This window comes from Patagioenas fasciata, chromosome 1 (genome assembly GCF_037038585.1).
Source record: "Patagioenas fasciata isolate bPatFas1 chromosome 1, bPatFas1.hap1, whole genome shotgun sequence".
In the NCBI taxonomy this organism is placed as follows: Eukaryota; Metazoa; Chordata; class Aves; order Columbiformes; family Columbidae; genus Patagioenas; species Patagioenas fasciata.
Genome location: NC_092520.1, coordinates 120,390,454 through 120,408,441, shown reverse-complemented (window position 1 = coordinate 120,408,441; position 17,988 = coordinate 120,390,454). Strand labels below are relative to the sequence as shown.

Here is a 17,988-nt window from a genome sequence, read left to right as displayed (position 1 = left end):
TACACCAGCTCAAATATACACAGAGAAATACATTTCTTACCAGGTATTCCCAATCACAAAACTCAGCTTGGCACATCATTAACTTTTTCTACTCCACAATGTATGCTGGATGGGAATAAATAGAAAATAGATGATACTTATGATCTGGGAAGTGTTGCTAAATGTGAGCAGAAGTGTGCTGAAATCAGAGGGAGCCTTTCTGTTGACTTCAAAGGCCTTGCAATCACATCTACGGTGGTGAATATTTTATCTGCTCCCAAAAGTTGTGACACGTAACATTAGCTACTATGTGATTTAACCAAGTGTGTGACAATTTGTTCAAATGCAAAGCATGGCAATTGGTTTTGTGGACAGTCTGCTTTACAAATCTTCAGGGTATTTTTTGGTTTTGAGGGAAGGGGTTTGTGAACTACTGTCAAGATTATTTTAAAAACCCCTCTTGGAATCTGTTCACATCCTGACTCCTCTAAAATAGCGTATTAATACTTAGCAATAAAAAGTGTTATGAACACAATTTGCATTCCTGATAAAATTACCATAGCTGGAGGAAGTTTGTTTGATTTCGTTTTGAAATATTTATGACTTAATTAATTAAACAAATGAACAGGACATCACTGTCTTGTTTTGATATCAAAAGTTCTTTTGCTTTCTGGATAGGTAAAACTTTCATACAAAGCAGAGGAGAAACTTTCTGCTCTTATCTGGCAATGGCCCAGCTTGAAGAGAGGTTGGTTTGCTATTAAGAATCATGCTAAGTCAGTGGATGTAGTTTTTTCCATATTCTTTACTCTACCATTAAAACCACTAGGAAATACAGTAGTTTAATGCTTAAGAATCCCTTTTGCTACTTGTGTGTTGATAAGAAAATGCTTTAAAGGTTTTTTTTTTCTTTAAAGTTGTGTAAGACTAACCCTTACATGATATTTAGCATGAAATTAAACATTAAAATTTAGCCACACAGTCACCACACTCCCTCCATCCTCAGAAGAAAAAAATAAGCAATTAGTCTTTAAATCCTCTTTAATAAATTAATAATCATTCATCAATATTTTCATAAAGCATCTCTTCATCATTCCAATTTACTGTTCTTGTTTTTTCACTGCTGAAGAATACCAAACATACACAGATGTGCCTTAAGCAAAAAAAGACTGGGTTTTAGTTTATCTTTACAATGGGATGAAATCAACCTAGAGTTAAATCACCATAATATTTCTACTGTTTATTGACCCTTTGGGCTATAACAGAAGATAATTCCAGTTTTCTTTTTTTTAATGCCTTTAACAAACAAATGATGTGTAAACGTTGTTTAGAGTAGTGTTGAGTTAGAAAGGAGTTAATTAGCTATGAAATACATTACTCTGGTGCAATTTGGTTGAAATTACCATTTTTAGTCTTGAAGTCATCTATGGTTAAAACCATACACTGTAGCTAGTGTTCAGGGACGAGCCAGAAAATGGGAGGTCAAGGCAAACACTGTTCTTAACACATGCTTGTATGTGTGTATGTGTGTGCAAGAAGTGGTGCTGGGACTGGAGGAAAGGAATTGGCAAAAAAAGGCACAAAAATGCATGTTAAAGAAAAAGTGTTAACCTTAAGTGAGATTTTCCTGGCTTTTGATCAAGTGAAACCAAGACTTGGAGCTGCTGTTCAAGATTCAAGCTGCTTGTGTCCCATGGAATTCAACTAGACTCATGAACATGAAATCTTGTGAAAGAGCTGAAACCTGCAACTGGCCATTTTTTGTGATGAGAGGCAAGGTGGGGAGTACAGTTTCACGAAAGGTGCTGCAGCAACATACCAGCCTGCAGTTGTGCAAAGGGTGAGAAAGGGAGAGTTCTCAGAGACTAAGTTCTCTTGCCCATGCAGGTCCCGAACTGATACATTGCCTCTTCTCTCTGACCAGACAGTAATTTTCCATCGGCTTGAAGATCCTGCCTGAAGCCATCAGAGAACTGATTTTTGCGGGACTTGGTGTACACATTTCTATCACAACTAAAAAGTATCTTCTTGTTGTTGTTGAAGATCCCTGACTGACCACATGATTTCTAGGAGCTGGGACTTGAAGAAAACACAATTGTGATTAACTAATGAGGGTGGAACCACCCTCTTCTGGATTCCCATTTTTTCAGGGTAGTTGCTTTGGGCACTTACTGGAAGACTTGCTCAAATATCATTTCATTAGGGTAATTTTTACAAGGCAAAGCCTAATGGTTTTAAGCTTTATTAAAATCAGATGTTTTTCCTTAATTAAATTTTTATATTAGGAAAAAAACTTCGGAGGGATTTTCAACAATTCTACCTAATCAGTACTTTGTTAATTGTTTAGTTACTTTGATTATAACGATGCCAATGTGCTCTATAATCCCTTCACAGATTGAAGAGGTATTAGAGAGCTCATAATACATCGCAGTTTACCAATGCGAGTTCATACTGAGGAGCTTTTAAAAACCAAGTTTTTTTGCTCCAGCTATACGGGTTCCTTTGAGGCTCTTCATACTGTGGAGTCATCTGCAGATACAGTGCTTAACAACTGCAGCTACAGCCACTTTGCACCACTGCCAAGGATGCAGCAGGACTGCAGAGCTGATCCTGTCGGCGCCGGCAGCCGAGGCTGCGGTGAAGGCGACCAGGCAGGGATGGTATTGCAGCTCTGCTGCAAGGAAACTCTGCAGAGCCCATTCCTGTCCAAGCAGCAGCCCCAGGAATGGGATCACAACTCAGGCTTTGCAACCCAGGTTCATCTACGCTGAATTTCAGCCCAGAGCAAAGTTTCAGAGTTCAGTTGCAAAGAGTCAGGGGTGGGAAGAGTAATGGGCCATACACAGCAGCAACACAAGTATCATTGTTCTACTCACAGATAAATCAAGTACTAGGGAGAACGTGGGTCATTACAGAGCCAAGGCAGCCTTTTCAGTTGCATCTCTTTTTCGTGTTTCTGTAGATGCATACCACACATTTTCCTCCCATAGATGTCTCTAACTAGCATTCAAAGCTCTTTATCTACCAAAATTTTCCATTAGTGTCCAGAAAAATTCTACATGCAGAGAATCAGCAGGGCCATGCCTGAATTGTTTTTTGAAGATCTATTTATGCTACTGTATCTGTTGTTATTTGTGAATGTACATGATAGAAACACTTTACAAAAAATATATCTTCTTTTCTTTAGAAAGGTTTAGTTCTGATAAATAACAAATTAAGTTTACAGATCTGAAATTGGCATACCTTGATGACTACAATCTACTAGACTGAAAAAAGTCCCGGTGAGGAAATGAATTGGGATGAAAACCAAAGTGGTCACATTTACATGAAGGATATGTTTGAACATAGTTGATGCTGAAAAAAAACATACTGTTAGCTATTTCTTGTGATCTGTGATGGCAGCACACTAGCTTCACAAGTGTATGCATATATACCTTCAGAATATAAATAAAATATGAAAATGCTCCATTACTGCATCAAAGTATCATAAATGCTCTATTTGTTAAATTCTAGAGAATAAAAATTGTAACATCACAGAAACAAAAATATGACATAGCATGCAGTCACAACAGCAAGCACAGGGAAGAAAAATATTGAGAAAATATACTTATATGCATATTATGCAAAGATATTTTACATTAACATACAATGTTATAAGAATGTCAAATAATGTGAATGCATGTTTAAAAAAGGCTACAACTAGGTGGTTTCATGTCGAATTAGCAAATAACCTGAGACACCTTCTATGCTTTCACTGGAATAACAATCTTTAAATCTACAGCAGATGTAGAACACATTGACAGTAGTTGAATTCTCAGCTAAATTATACTAAAAATGTGCTGTTCTCTTTCAAAATGACATGGCAGCTGGAATCAGTCCAAGGGAAGGAAAATGTGCTGTACATTTACAGTACTTACAAAAGATTCGTTTCACTGTTGATGGACACTTAAAATGCTTGTTTGAAATATTATGAACATGAATATATCTCCAAAGACCTAGAGCAACATTCCCATGATCAGTTTGCTTACAGCAGAAGAGAAAGCAAGAAATCATTAAAAATGATGCCCATTCAGAACTGGGAAAAAAAATATATTCTGAAATATATAAACCACAGAAATTTTAGCAATGAAAAATAAATTTGGCTTGATGAAATTGTGGTTGATGTATCTGCAATACAAATGACTTATTTTAAACTCACCAGTGTAACTATGTCGCTTTATGATTAGTGTGTATGGCAGCATTTACAAACAATGTTACTGAAGACTGACTTTATACACGATTACAGCTGTTCAAAAATTTCTATGACCATCAAAGTTTTGTAGTGATAATATACAACGCTTACTTTCTCAAGGCTTGTTGTTTTGACGACACCTGCCTTTTGATTCAAAAAGTTCCTCTGAAGTGCATTCTATGTTAAAGTGTCCATAACCTCAGAATGAATGTGTACATGTGTGTGTGCATACATATACTTCTGCTTTGCAGAGTGTGCTTTTACATGCACACAACTCTTAGCTATATGTATTCACACATACATAAGTATGGTCTACATAGTAAAAGTTCATATATATATATATTTTATATATAAATATATATAAACTCTGCAGGCAAGAATTACTTCACGTATTATAATTGAAGTCCTTTAAAAAAGTTCAGTCACTCAGTTAACGTAGTAGAGCCAGTAAATTAAGTTGAAAAGAGAAAATGTGAATGGAAACACCATTCTTGACCATCTGTCAATGGCATTCACATCTGTTAGATCAGGGATTTTTATTTTCAGCTGCGAAGATCTTCTTCGTAAATGGCCCCTCTTGCTGTGGGAGCCTGTTCTTTCTGATGAACGCCTTCCAAGGCTTTCACGATGTGAGCTTTGTTTTCTGTACTGGATTCCTGAGTTGTCAAAGGATATTGTTGAATTTCTGGCATCCGTAACACTGGTGGTGACCTCATTGCTTGCCACTTCATTGTGAATTTCAAGCGATGTTAGCAGAATGTTTCCATGGGTGTCCACCTAGAGGGCAAAAATAGAAATATAAGTTGTTTCAAAAGACTTGACATCTATCAGCTGAATGTGGGTGTATTTAAATGCCTGAACTCGTACATATTTTAAGAAAGCATGTATTCATTTTAAGCATGTGATAATCTCAGAAAAAAATGGCAACACTCAGCTGCTTAAATTAGGCAAGTGCTTAAATACTTCACAGTGCTACCAACATTCATTACAGAACCATATTTGGCAAAATCAATAATTTCTCTCTCTCTCTAAACCAGTCACATTTTAAAGGATTATATAGTTGAGTGAAATCTCCACACCTTGGGTCAGTATAGTTCTGACTTGATGAATTCTTTGCATTTTGGAATCACAGAGCTTATATACAACTTATCTCTTGAACTCCTCCTTCCAAGATCATTTGCACAGTTTTGCAATCATGGCAATGCTTCACTGTGGGGCTTTTCCACTTGGGTAAGTGATCTTAAAAAGCAATGAACTTAGAAAAGGAAGAAAACTGTTGAACTGGGGAAACAGGTGGCACTCTTCTACCTCCATATCCAAGAGGTACTGAGCACAGTATTTAGCACAGTGTTTAACACAGATGGGCAATGCAATATCATTTTCAGTAAATAAGTAGAAGGTTATGACCACTTGGAACCCTTAAATTCTGGTCCAGACTCTCTAGAACCCCTGAGTACTGACAGAGGAGGAACAGCACAGAGCTGGGTACAGCTCCTTCAGTCCAGAAAAACTTCCAGTTCCCATGAGTGGCACTGACAGGCAGCCCCAAATAATGCTGTTTGTGTCAGTATTTGGTCACTTCAGTGGTGGGGCAGCACATCACCTTGTACCCCGTGCCCTGCATGCTGGAGGACGGGAAGAGAAGACAGATGATGCAGGGTTCAGCTCCATGTTTCGTGCCAGATTTTGGGAAAGGAAAATAATACCTGAATGTAAAATAAGTGCTCTGTACTGGGTATTTTAAGCCAGTTAATGCATGTGTGACTCTGTTCAAGTGAACTCCGTTCCCCATGTCAGAAATAGAAAGTGAATCATGGCATACAGAATAATTTCCAGTTTTACATATACAATTTATTCATACACAGTTCATCCTGTAATTAAGACATTTTTCTAACGTGCCACACGATCTGTGTTAACTGTGCAGCAGTTGAATATCTTGAATTCTTCTTCTATCCTAGAAGTATCTGTTTAAAAGTGGTTGAGAAAACACACTACTGTAATGGCCTTTTGAAGTTTGTACAGTCATCTGATACCATGTCCTTTACAAGCTTCATGTGATGCATTAAAAGCATGCATAGCTATGTGTCTGTCCATACGCATTTAGCTTTTTTCAATCTTGTTAAAATTCTGTAAAGAAGATATTTCTTTCATCAATTACTGATGCTACAGCTCATCTTTCCTTAATGAAAACAATTATGATAGCATATCAGCAATACGTTGCCAAGCTTCTTGCAAATGGAAAAATAATATAAAATGCTATGAATGACATATAGACAAGTAGAAAAAAAAAAAACCTTAAGGTAGCCAACAAATCCTGCTGTTGTAGGCAACAGTACATTACGCTGATGAGTGCTTATAAATAAAAATAAACAATGTGAACCAAAATAATGGGGTGGAGATTCCTCAGTTCCTCAATGGTTATTAAGAAAAAATTATTTTCCCCATGGCAGAAACCCATTGGGTACAAAATTATGAGTTTGCATTTTGTAGAAACGAGTTCATGCTGCTGAGCAGTATCTGTAAGCAGGGAACACACACAGGTGTAAAATTCAGCCATGGATATCATCACTACCTATGGTGGTCTCTGAAAAGAACTGAATCAGTTTTCTCTCTCTTTTTTTTTTCCCACGCCCCGCGCCCCGCCCCCCCCCCCCCCCCCAAGTGTGCAAATTATGACCAGGATTTATAAAAGCGTTATATAAAATATCTCCACAATCTGCATTTTCTTTATTAAGTTTAAAACTAAATCTTCCACCCAAGCCTCCACAGTGTCACATGTCATCGCCTTTCCCATCTCCAACTAGGCTTTGAGGAATGTCCTTCAGCTTACTAAAAATGCCTCAGCAGAGACCATTTTGCCAGGGTCCACTCTGACAGCACTGTCTTCCCCTTGCAGGTCTCTACTCCCTTTCCTTCCTTCCTTCCACCATCACAGTATCAGATGGTCTTTCCCTGAGGGCTTCCTCATCTCTCCTGAGTCTCTCTGTCACCTGTATATATATACAGACTTTAGCCCATCCATGGGTATTTTGTCCTTCTACACCAAGCCTGGACTTTTGTAAGTGAGGTGTCGGCTGAAAGCTTCTATTCCAGAGGGTACACCTAAGTATTCAGGCTTCTCCTGCCCAGGGAATTATTTTGATTCCAGTTATTTCATTGCACTGTGTAGCTGCCTTCACCTTATCTGCCAGCCTTACATGCCACTCTATCGTGGCTTCTGCCAATGATGCTGCCGCTTTTCACTGCTTGTCAATGCATCTATAAATCAAACTAGAAAGGCGGTCAGGAAAGTTGCAACATCTGTGTAAATGCTTTGTCTGAAGATACCATTATGTCTTATGAAGCTGCATGACAGCATCTATTTTCTCAAAATGTCAAATGAAACATATTTGGAAACATACTTTTGAAATATATCTCTTTGTTAAAAGAGGAACAGACTTGCATGTCAAATACAAAGAAGGAGCAGATGGAGAGATGAAGAGGTCTGCGAAAACTGAAATCAGGCTTCTGGTCCACAGATACTCTTGAGATATATTGCCGCAAATTGTATTGATTCCTTCAGAGGTTTTGGATAAACCACCTAAGCTCTCAACAACATTAAAGCAATATACACTAATGTTTTGTGGCAATCTTAAGGTGATGTTGTTAAGTATGAATAATTAATGCACACACCACGTTAAAAAGTATGTATGTGCACATAAGCATGACTTCTGAATGATTTAAGCAATGATTTAAATGACTTTGACAAACGTACACAAGCTCTCTCAATGAATAAAGAAGCAAACCAAAAATATCAGGGTACCATTTGCAAGTTGACTCATCTTTGTCTGAATATACAGGTAAGGCAAAATCTTCTTTGAGTGAACATGAGTGTTGCTTGGAGGCTCCAGGGAAAATGTCACCCCTGGTGCAGATACAGATTAAGCAAAGCAGCTGAACCGATTACAGACAGTCATGGCCACACATGACAAACAAGACCAATGTCTTTGATAAAACTAGTTTTGCTCCTTGTGAGTTTCCGAATATAATTTTATCACCCAGCTCAAAAATGTCACTGTCTGTGCACTGGAAATTCTCCCCACAATGTTAACACCAGGCTTTACTCTTGAACCTTGTTATAAATCAGAGAGATGACATTGTGGATTGAGCTGATTTCCCCTCACTCCTTACCATTCTGCTTTAACCTAAAGACTTATCTTTTTTGCCTTCTCTGCCAACCCTGTGTCTCCGTGCTTGTCGCAGTCTCCTTTCTGCCTGATCATGGCTCCACCTGAAACCATTCATTCCCATTTCCCCGCTGTGGTCTCCACTGCTGGTGCTCCCATCTCACCCCCAACAGAAGCCAGGGCTGGTTGTTTCCATGGAGTGTTTCCCAGTGAGCTCATCAAAGCTGAGTACCAAAGCATTAATTAATTCCCTGCTGAATCAGCATGGATCCAAATATGTAAAACTGATGCTCTTATTTCAGAATCAATTTTAATCAAACCCCATCCCTCCCACCTCTGAACAACTACAGCTCCTGCATCAGGGTGAAGCGATTGAATCTCACATAACTCTGTTTGGAGTCTGAGAAGCATGAAAAACATTCACTTTTGAAGGTTCACCATTTCTGAACTATACATACTGCAGTATAAATAAAAAACCTAAAGACTGTAGCAGCCTGTTGTCATCACACAAAAATGACCATAACTTACCTAACTGAAGCTAAGAAGGGGAGAATTAAGATAAGGCTCACAAAGAACCTCTGGTCCTTGATCTTGGAGGAACATCACATCACCAATGGGCTCAACTTTGATTGTATGTTGTAGCTATGAAGCTTCAATGCCCTTTTATACCTGGAAAGTCCTGAATCTACTTAATGCCAAACAAGATACTGGCTCATTTAGATGTTAGGTATCGTAAAGACATTAAAGACAAGAGCTGCTATTTAATACCTTTGTCCAATCAAGATTCTTGAAAAACTTCAGCTTTAATGCCAATTTGAAAATATTTTACTACAGTTGGGAAACTACCATAAGGCTTGATTTACTATTAGGTAGTGTCTGACTTATTTCAGGTTCATTTAGTTCTCTGTTTAATATTCCATAAATTTTAAGGAGTACTTCACAATGATATCTCTTTTTCGTCATAAGGCTTGCACTCAACTACACAAAAAGAGGCACCATTTTGCTAAAATCCCATAGATTTGCTTTGGAGTTCATCAATCCCAAATTTTTAAATACCATGTAAACACTTTCCATCATATGAAGCAATATAAATGCAAATAGCAGGCTTAACCAACAGCATGAAAAGCTGTCTCTGCAGTCAGTCTTGTGTTATTTTACAACAAAATTACTATTCAAGTACATTATCCCACAAAATAGATCTCCCTTTAAAGTTATTAGAAAATGGAAATTATTTTTGGTGGAATCTGCAACCTAGACTCCAGCTATCTGATTCTCACCTGATCTGCCCTGGTACAAGTGTCTATGGTTTCGCAAGTAATAAACTACCTGGTAGCAGTTTTCATCTTCTTAATGTATAAATGGCTTCACAACATGTAGAACAGTACATGATCAGGCCCTAAGTGTTATCTGTGCTTAAAGCAAAATCCACTGATCACATTATAGCTTGGATATTTTAAAATTAATTTCAAATGGCAAGCATTACAAAAATGACAGTGTTGAGTGTTCTCCTGGAGCCTAAAAGTTGATACCTCTCTCACTATCAGCATAATATATTTATTAATAAGCACAAAAAAATGAGACAATGATGTTACATGAGCCTAGTAGATGAGGCCAGGGTAGCCAATGGAACTGGGAAGATGGAAAGATCTTGAAAAAAACAGAAAGTATGAAGAAAAATAAAACCTAGGAAGCTGCATCTTAGTATCCCTGTCTACCAAGTAAGAGCAGAGTTTGACAATTAATCTTGGTATATTTGAATGGACAAAGAAAAGGAAATAAACGTATGGTCCTCCCTTTCCCTGTATTGTACACTGTCTGTGGATTCTTACAATCTCTGGGCTGTACGATGGATTGCATGTGCAATCCTTATTGCCTCTGGATTTGCATCATTCATACTTGTGCAAAGGGGCTGTAGAACAAAATCAGTACAAGCATGAGGCTCCCAATGCACAATGTATGTCCCCATCATAAGCACTACAGGACTAGAGTTCTTCCCACACAAACTGTGCTTGTCACCCATGACAGATATTTTTCAAAATTTGGCACCTACTCATCACACTCATGTTTCAGAAATATCCCAGTGTTCAAAACAGCACTGAAAAAAATATCCAGGAAAGATGAATATGCACAGGAGAATACTGGCAGCTTTGCTATTCTCATATTTCCCAGTTTAAACTGAGTGATAATTCTGCCACATCAGCCAAGATATTCATTCTCAGAATAAAATCCCACTTGTGAGAAGGGTTGCTACAATTAACAATTCTTTAAAAGTGCTACGTAGATGTAAGCGGCCTGAGCCTCTGCCACGGCTGGCAGCAGGGGTTTGAGCCAGGAATCTCCAGAGCTAAAAAAATAAACAAACATGAAGGAACTGCCTGATGAGAAGGGCCTTTTTATAAAGGGTTATCCATTGTTTTTGTTTAAAGGAAACTCTTCCCACATGTCTGACAGCCACGGGGGTTTGAAGCTTGAATAAGTTTGTGTGACAGTTACCCTCCTGATTGATACCCTGGGGCTGAACTTTTGGACCCACCAAACTGAAAACGTAAATTGCCACAGCTTGAACTAAGAAGCAATATTTTTAGCAGGGGACTGTAACAAATCATAACCTCTGTGGATTGGCCCAGAACGAGCAATGTCTGAAACACATGCTCACCAGCTGATTATGCCAGTAGCCTCTATCACAAGAGTGAACAACAAGTGAGAACAGGATTGCCTTAAAGCTCTCTCCTGCTGATTTAGTTGTAAATTAGGCTGTATCTGAGCCTTATTTAAAAGAATTTATGTTGCCAAACTGAAAGTGCATGGAGAGCAACAAATGAAGCCTGAATCTGCCAATGCAAACAGGAGAAATAGAATTGATCCATAGCAATGGTTGATCGGTTTTCAAGGGAAAACATTTTTACAGGCTACCTATTCTTGTCTGACAGTTTTTCCACAAATGGAGGACTTTAATACCACAGGCACAATAAATATTTTATGAAAAATCAAGATTCAATTCTTCCTTTGTACTACAGCTTGTCCTTATATATGAAACAGTGTATCAAGGTTTTCAAGAGAGAGTTTTCAATCCAAAACTGGTATGTGTAAGAAAATTGGTTTACATGAAAAAAAAAATAAAAGAGCATCCTATATTCATCTCCAGTAACTGTGGTTTTCTGAGAAAAGGCTGGAAAAGTTCAGCAAGGAATACTTTTTATAGTGCATTTTCTGAAATAAAATATGATGCAAAAGCAGTCAAATGAAGGGAAGGCCATGCGTGAAATTTTCTTTGTAGTCAGCGGCTCATCCACAAATGAGTCATTTGTAAAGGCTTGCTCAGGTTTCATCTTGTCGCCAGCTCTGAATCTTCTGAAAGCATTCCCAGAGATTCAGATCTGTCAGATGCGCCTCAGTCATTGTGCCACCTTCAGCAGTGCTACACGGGAGAATACAGGGCAGTTTTCCTCTCCCCACTGCTTTTCCTCATCATTTGTGCAATGTGAGGACACTGGCTGTGCTATTTGCATGCTACAAGGGCTCTTCTTTCCCTAACGCCTGGAGCTACGGGGCTCGATGGCTTTATCACATGGGCAGAACTGGACAAAAAGCCGTAATGGGAGCAGTGAAGCCAACAGGCAGCTCGGCAGCAGCAGCTGGTGAAGCCCCCCCAAGACAGCAAGTTTTGATGGCAGCATGTCAGAAAGAGCTCAGAGAGAAGTACTTAAAAGCTTGGCGTTGTGGAGAGACACGTCCACAGCAGCAGCATTGATATGGAGACGGCTGTGCCAGTTTTGGCTTTTCAAACCCGTAACCTCCGACACGGGACAATGCAAATGCAAATCCGTTAGGAAGCAGAGTTACTGAGCAAGGACAGTGACTGCTTTGCAAAGCAATTATCAAATAAAACACAAACATACCCACATCTGCAGATCTTGTGCCCTAGAACATTTTTGTTATTAAATCTCTCGTGCTCTACAATCAAATAAGACTAGGAAAGCATGAAAAACCCTCTTGCTCCTATAAGAGGAATGTTTATAACCAAGCCTGCTAGCTTGCACACCAGACCTCAATTATTTGATGTGTAAAACATTAAGTACAACACCAGTGTCCATGATGGTTCTATCGGTTTCCATTGGCTAAAATGCTCCGGTGTGGAAATAACATGGTATTTTCCTTTATCTCCCTCTTGTTCCCTTTGCCTGAGGACAGACACTGCCTCAGCAGCACTCCCAGTCTTGGGTACCACAAGAGCAATGCTAGAACTCAGGGTCTGAATGCCAGGCAACATGTTGTGCTGCCTCTGCCCTGCCTCCCAACACAAACAAGCGACTTCCACAGCACCGCAGCCCCTCCTGGCTGAGCACCAACTCGGGCTGGACCTGACACAACTCAGTGTTGTTCTGTTACTACATCCACAAGTTACAGCATCTGATATGGACAATAAATGGACTAATTTATATATATATATATATATTTTTTTTTCCTTTTATTTTTTTTTTTCTGGTGCCCCTGGGCTACTACTCTAAATCAATGAGAGGGAGCTCATGCACATGGTTCATATATAAGCAAATTCAACTGCTAAAACAAAACAGCAACACAAACCAATCCAAAATGGTAGTCTTAGAGACAAACTAAAAATAAAGCCTTTTCCCAGTTGTATATTTGAACCCTTTTCAATCTTCTTTCCAGTCCAGCGTACATTTTGACAGTCAACGAATAGCAGCGATAGCTGCAAAGGCAGCTGCCTGTTTTTAGGCACTCTCTCTTTCTTTAAAAATGCTACTCAGCCTCAAATCATACGAGATTTGAAATTTTTACCAGGATTATAAACCTTCTCTTTCTGAATGTAAATATACTCCACGGAAGCTTGAAGACTCACAAAAATGAGAAAAACAATAATTTCACTGAACTTGCACAAAGGAGTCTCCATCCATGGCTCTGAGCCTCCCTTATTGTGCAGTATGCCCTCCAGTTTGTGAGCCTCTCCCAGAACATTCAGCCCTGAGTCCCAGCTTCAAAGCAAGAAGCAAGCAAATGCCAAGCAGGCATTATTTCCATCAAATTCAATGATCTTCAAGAACCACCAAAGGAGAAGTTACAATTGAATGCCTCTTTACTGCCTCTGAAGAGGTCAGAGCCAAGGCTGCAGAGCTTTCAGGTACTGTTTTCCATGGCAAATATGTTAAAAACTCTGATATTACCACCTGTCCTGCTACATCCATGGGTGTCTGTGCAGCATGGCACACAGTGGGTATGACCCAGAACCACGGAAACCATTTTCATGCTTCAGGGCTGTGGCGTCTGGAAGCCCTGGTAAACTTTGTCCAAAGTAGATTTGCTAGATAGATTTTCCCTCAGCTGCTCATCCTGGAAGTAATGAGACCTCTTACATCCTCCAAGAAACTCCCTCTGCTTTCCATTTGCCAGTGCTTCTCAAAGGAGAACTTCAGATTTGACATCCAGCATCCACTGAATCTGCATTGTCTGTCTATGTTTTGTTTCAAAGAATGATTTCTGATCAGCTCTACCTAACACCCCTGTCTTTTCCCATTGTATGCTGGCACTGCTTCTCCAAAGGCACTGAATCCAGTGACTGCAACAAAGTTGTTTTGACTTCACCAGCTGAGGCCTGGAGACAAAACATTTTCTACACAGAATGGTACCACAACTCATTATTTATCCTGTGACATTCAAACAGCAAATATTCAGTCAGTATGAGCATATGCATTTCTACAAAGCATATAGAGTTTCCTTCCACAGATGGGACTCCATGGGACAAAGTAACACCCTCTTCTATCAGCTCTGGTGTGCTGAATTTGTGCCCTAATGTCATTCATGCATGCTTGATATTAAATCAGCGTATACAAGTCAGAACAGTCCATGATATATGTTTAGGATGGTCTAAAAAGAAAAGAATAAGTTATAAATCAAAAATGATTCAAAAAAAAGGTTGATATATGGTATGATCAGGTCTGGAACATAAAAATAGCATGATCTGAGTGTGAAAACCACTCATTTTCATTAGTTAAGGTATTTAGGCTTCTTTTGACAATACAGACCAATTGATCTCAAGATAGAAGAACAGTCAGGCATGTGGTGCTATTGAGCTCATTAACAAGTCTTGTACTGAATGATGTAAATCATTTAAATGGATGAGATTCACCAGAAGGTTTCCATTGGGAGAACTGAACCTTCGTGCATACATCTGCATTACCTGCTTGCAGTTAAAACCAGCATCACTTTCAGTTGTAATACTCTTCTATTCCCACCTGCTTTTTTTATAATTATTTGTTTTTCCAGGAAAGGGAATTCATTCTTGTTTTTAGCTTAGCCCTAAGCAGTGCTGCCAACTGTGATGAGAATTTGGTTTCATAATGTAGTGGACAAAAATGAGTTTATTTGTTCAAAAATTATTTCACAGATATGAATGTCAATAATAAGGTATAGTTCTATATTACATTTACCATAGCAGACAAAATCATTAGGATCAAAAAATACAGCTTGAAATTGCTTTTATGATCCCGGTATTTAATTAACTGGTAGTGGTTTTCTAATTTATAGCTGATAGAAAAAAAAAGCCTTACTTAACAAAACTGAATGAAAAAGCCTCACTGGGAGCATTTCAGCCAAAAAAGATGTTCTATTCAAACTGACATGGCTTGCTAACATCACATAATGTTGAATACATTGAATTTCTCTTGCAAAGGGAAAAAAGAGTATTCATTGGATGAAGTAATACTCCAAGCAAGGAAATAGGCTACTGTGTAATCAGCACAGGCCATGCCAATACTGTGTTTCAGATATCAGTGTGAAAGTTTCTCTAGGAATCACAATTTTCTGCCGATCTTAAGTAGCACATGGTGATGCCACACACAGTGGTTCAGCTATGCTGGCCAATTAATTAGCTTGGCAGAACTAATCCCTTATCTGTTCTCTTCCATTCTAAAGGCATCTGCTCGAAGTGAGAAAAAGAATGCTCTGATCCTGGATTCCTTTACGTAGGTACTTGAAGAAAATCACAATTAAATTATATTTGATTTAGACAAATACATTACTTTGTAGATCTGGGCTTTTATTTTCAAGCTCCTATTGTTATCTTCTTCTTACAGTTACTTGTCATACAGATGATACTAACTTCAATTTTTGTATGGCTAAATATTTTCTTCTATCTAGGTTCTTGAGCATAAAAATGCCAGTTTGTCCACAAAAGAGAGATGTGGTTGGTGATGTTTTTACACTTTAAAAAAAAAATTCATACAGTTAGTTTTTGTAACAAAAGAAAAGAGAGATTATATATAGATTAAAGAATCCTACCCGGTTGCCTTCAAACTTCAAGCGATCGTTGTTTGCCTTTGCTGTTTTTTCTGCAAGTTTCTTCTGTCTTTGAGGGCCTTTTCCGAAGAAAATGTAGTTGACAAAGGCGTATTCAAGTAAGGCCAAGAAGACAAATACAAAGCAGCCCATAAGATACATGTCAATGGCTTTAACATATGGAATTTTAGGCAAAGTCTCTCGCAGATGAGTGTTGATTGTTGTCATAGTCAGCACAGTTGTAATTCCTACACAAAGAAAAAGAAAGGACATATCTTACAACTCCAAGCAGATGATGCTTCAATTTTGTTTTCATTTTTGGCAAATTTGCCTTGTCAATGTGAAGAAGCTTAAAAATTTGTTGAAGATGTCTCTCAGGTGACATCACTGTAAATGAAAGCAAAATTAAAGCTTGATGCATCATTATTCTGTAACAGTATTTCGTTCTTACAGTCAGGAGAAACAGCTAACAATAGGGCCTGGCACCACTGCCATGAGTTAACGTCACTTCACGAAAGCCAGTGCAGATGTACTGAGGATCTCCTCCATGAAGACCAAACTGATCTGTGACAGGAAGGCAAATAGTCTGCCAAGCATTGAGAGGTGTGCTCTTCCAGCATGGTGCTGCTAGACAAAATGGAGAGAAGTTTTTTAAAAGTTATAAAACTAGTTAGAGGTCTGGATAGATAAAACCATGTGCACATAGATGAGGTCCTTAGGGACATGGTTTAGTGGTAGACTTGGCAGTGTTAGGTCAATGGCTGGACTTCATGACCTTCAAGGTCTCCTCCAACCAAAACTTTTCCATGATTCTTTATTAAGGCAGAGTGTTCAAATGGATAGTGATTCTTCCCGTGTAGTTCTAAATTTCTAAGAGTTAAGCAGTTGGTTGAAGTTAGTCCTCTAGGGGCCCTCTGCAGTAGATGAAGAGAGACATGCACATTTCTAGAACAGTGTATCCCATCTATTTCAGTCACCTGTTTCAGGAAAGGACAATATAGAAGAGGGATTTGAGATGACTAGTTTAGAGCAGTAGTCTAATTTTTGCACAGCAAGAAGTGAGATGAGCAGTGAGAGCTAGACAGGTGCATTTCTGGAAAGAAAAAGTGAAGGAGGGAAAGTCGTATTTTTATAGTGATCTACTGGACACTAATAAACTGCCTAGAAAATCTATAAGGTATGACAAACCCTCATTTATTTACCAAAGAATGGACATAGCACCTGAAAATACATCACAGAGCACCACTTTGAAAAGCTGGTACGAAAAGCAAATTTACTGTTGGTCTGTTTGAATTCACAATAAACTGCAGGGTCTGTATCTCTGCTGGAAATTTAATGGGAACTGCAAGTCACAGGCGGCTGAAAACACTGATTTGTGGAATAAGTCTACATTGGTAAGAGAGGCAAGCCATTCTAATAGGTCCACTCCGCTACTCTTTTCTCTGATTCCATAATTATACCATCAGGTTGTAAGCAGTCACTAAAATGCAGGCAGAACAAAAAGAACAAAAAGAATATTGCTGCCATATTACGAAGCACAGCTTCTTTTACCTGAAGAGACAGGCATAAAGACAATATCACTCAAAATCAAGCTGTCAGTGTAAACAGTGTCACTCCAGGGAACTGTAGTAGTAGCCTATGAGGTTCTGTAATAGATATTTTGTATATTTAGTAAGTCAGCATCATGTGGTTTTCAGTGCCTTTCTTCTAAACAAGTGAAACAAGTGTGTGTTGATGTCAGATGTTTCACGGTTTGAAATACAGCAGAGACACGCAACAGCACAGGCTTATTTAAAAATTGTATTGACTAACTCACCCAGCTCTGCAATAAAATGAGTGTAACTGACACATCATTTTTACCTAAAGAAACTTTGACAAAGTCTCTAGAAAATCTCCATGTGAGCACAAGGAATAGGGGTGAGGAGGATGGAGGACTGCAGCAAACACTATCATACATTTGCAGCCCAAGGGATTTCACGAGCCTGAATTAGTTTCTTTCTTTGCAGGATTACCTGTGGCCGCTTCCCATAAGGGATTCAAAAACTGCCTAAGACCAAACTGATTCTCGTATCAGAAATCCCATAAATTCCTTTTAAGACATCAGAGGTATCTCACTAGCATCCCATAGATGCTTACCACAGTCTAGGTCAACAACAGACTTAAAAGCCTGTCCAGTGGGATGTATAATGCCTACATTTTTGGTGCTTGTTCCGAGGCTGCTATCTAGATTCCAGAGGTAAGTCCTGAAACACCACACAAGCAGAGTTTGGTGGCTCTCTTGGTGATCCAGAAGATTAAGCACACTGAATAGAAAGGTGG

The 17,988-nt window shown here is 38.8% G+C and overlaps 1 protein-coding gene across 3 annotated transcripts in view; it reads right to left on the bottom strand.

The window, feature by feature from the left end:
* Window positions 1-1,002: 1,002 nt before the first annotated feature.
* Window positions 1,003-17,988, bottom strand: part of GABRB3 (gamma-aminobutyric acid type A receptor subunit beta3) — a 196,492-nt gene continuing 179,506 nt past the window's right edge. For all 3 annotated transcript variants that reach the window (XM_065840414.2, XM_065840388.2, XM_065840397.2), the window contains 2 exons: window positions 15,673-15,917; window positions 1,003-4,987 (listed from right to left, as the gene is read on the bottom strand). In XM_065840414.2, coding sequence (XP_065696486.2) covers window positions 4,637-4,987; window positions 15,673-15,917 — 596 coding nt within the window. In that variant the 3' untranslated portion in view covers window positions 1,003-4,636. The remainder of the gene's footprint in view (window positions 4,988-15,672; window positions 15,918-17,988) is intronic.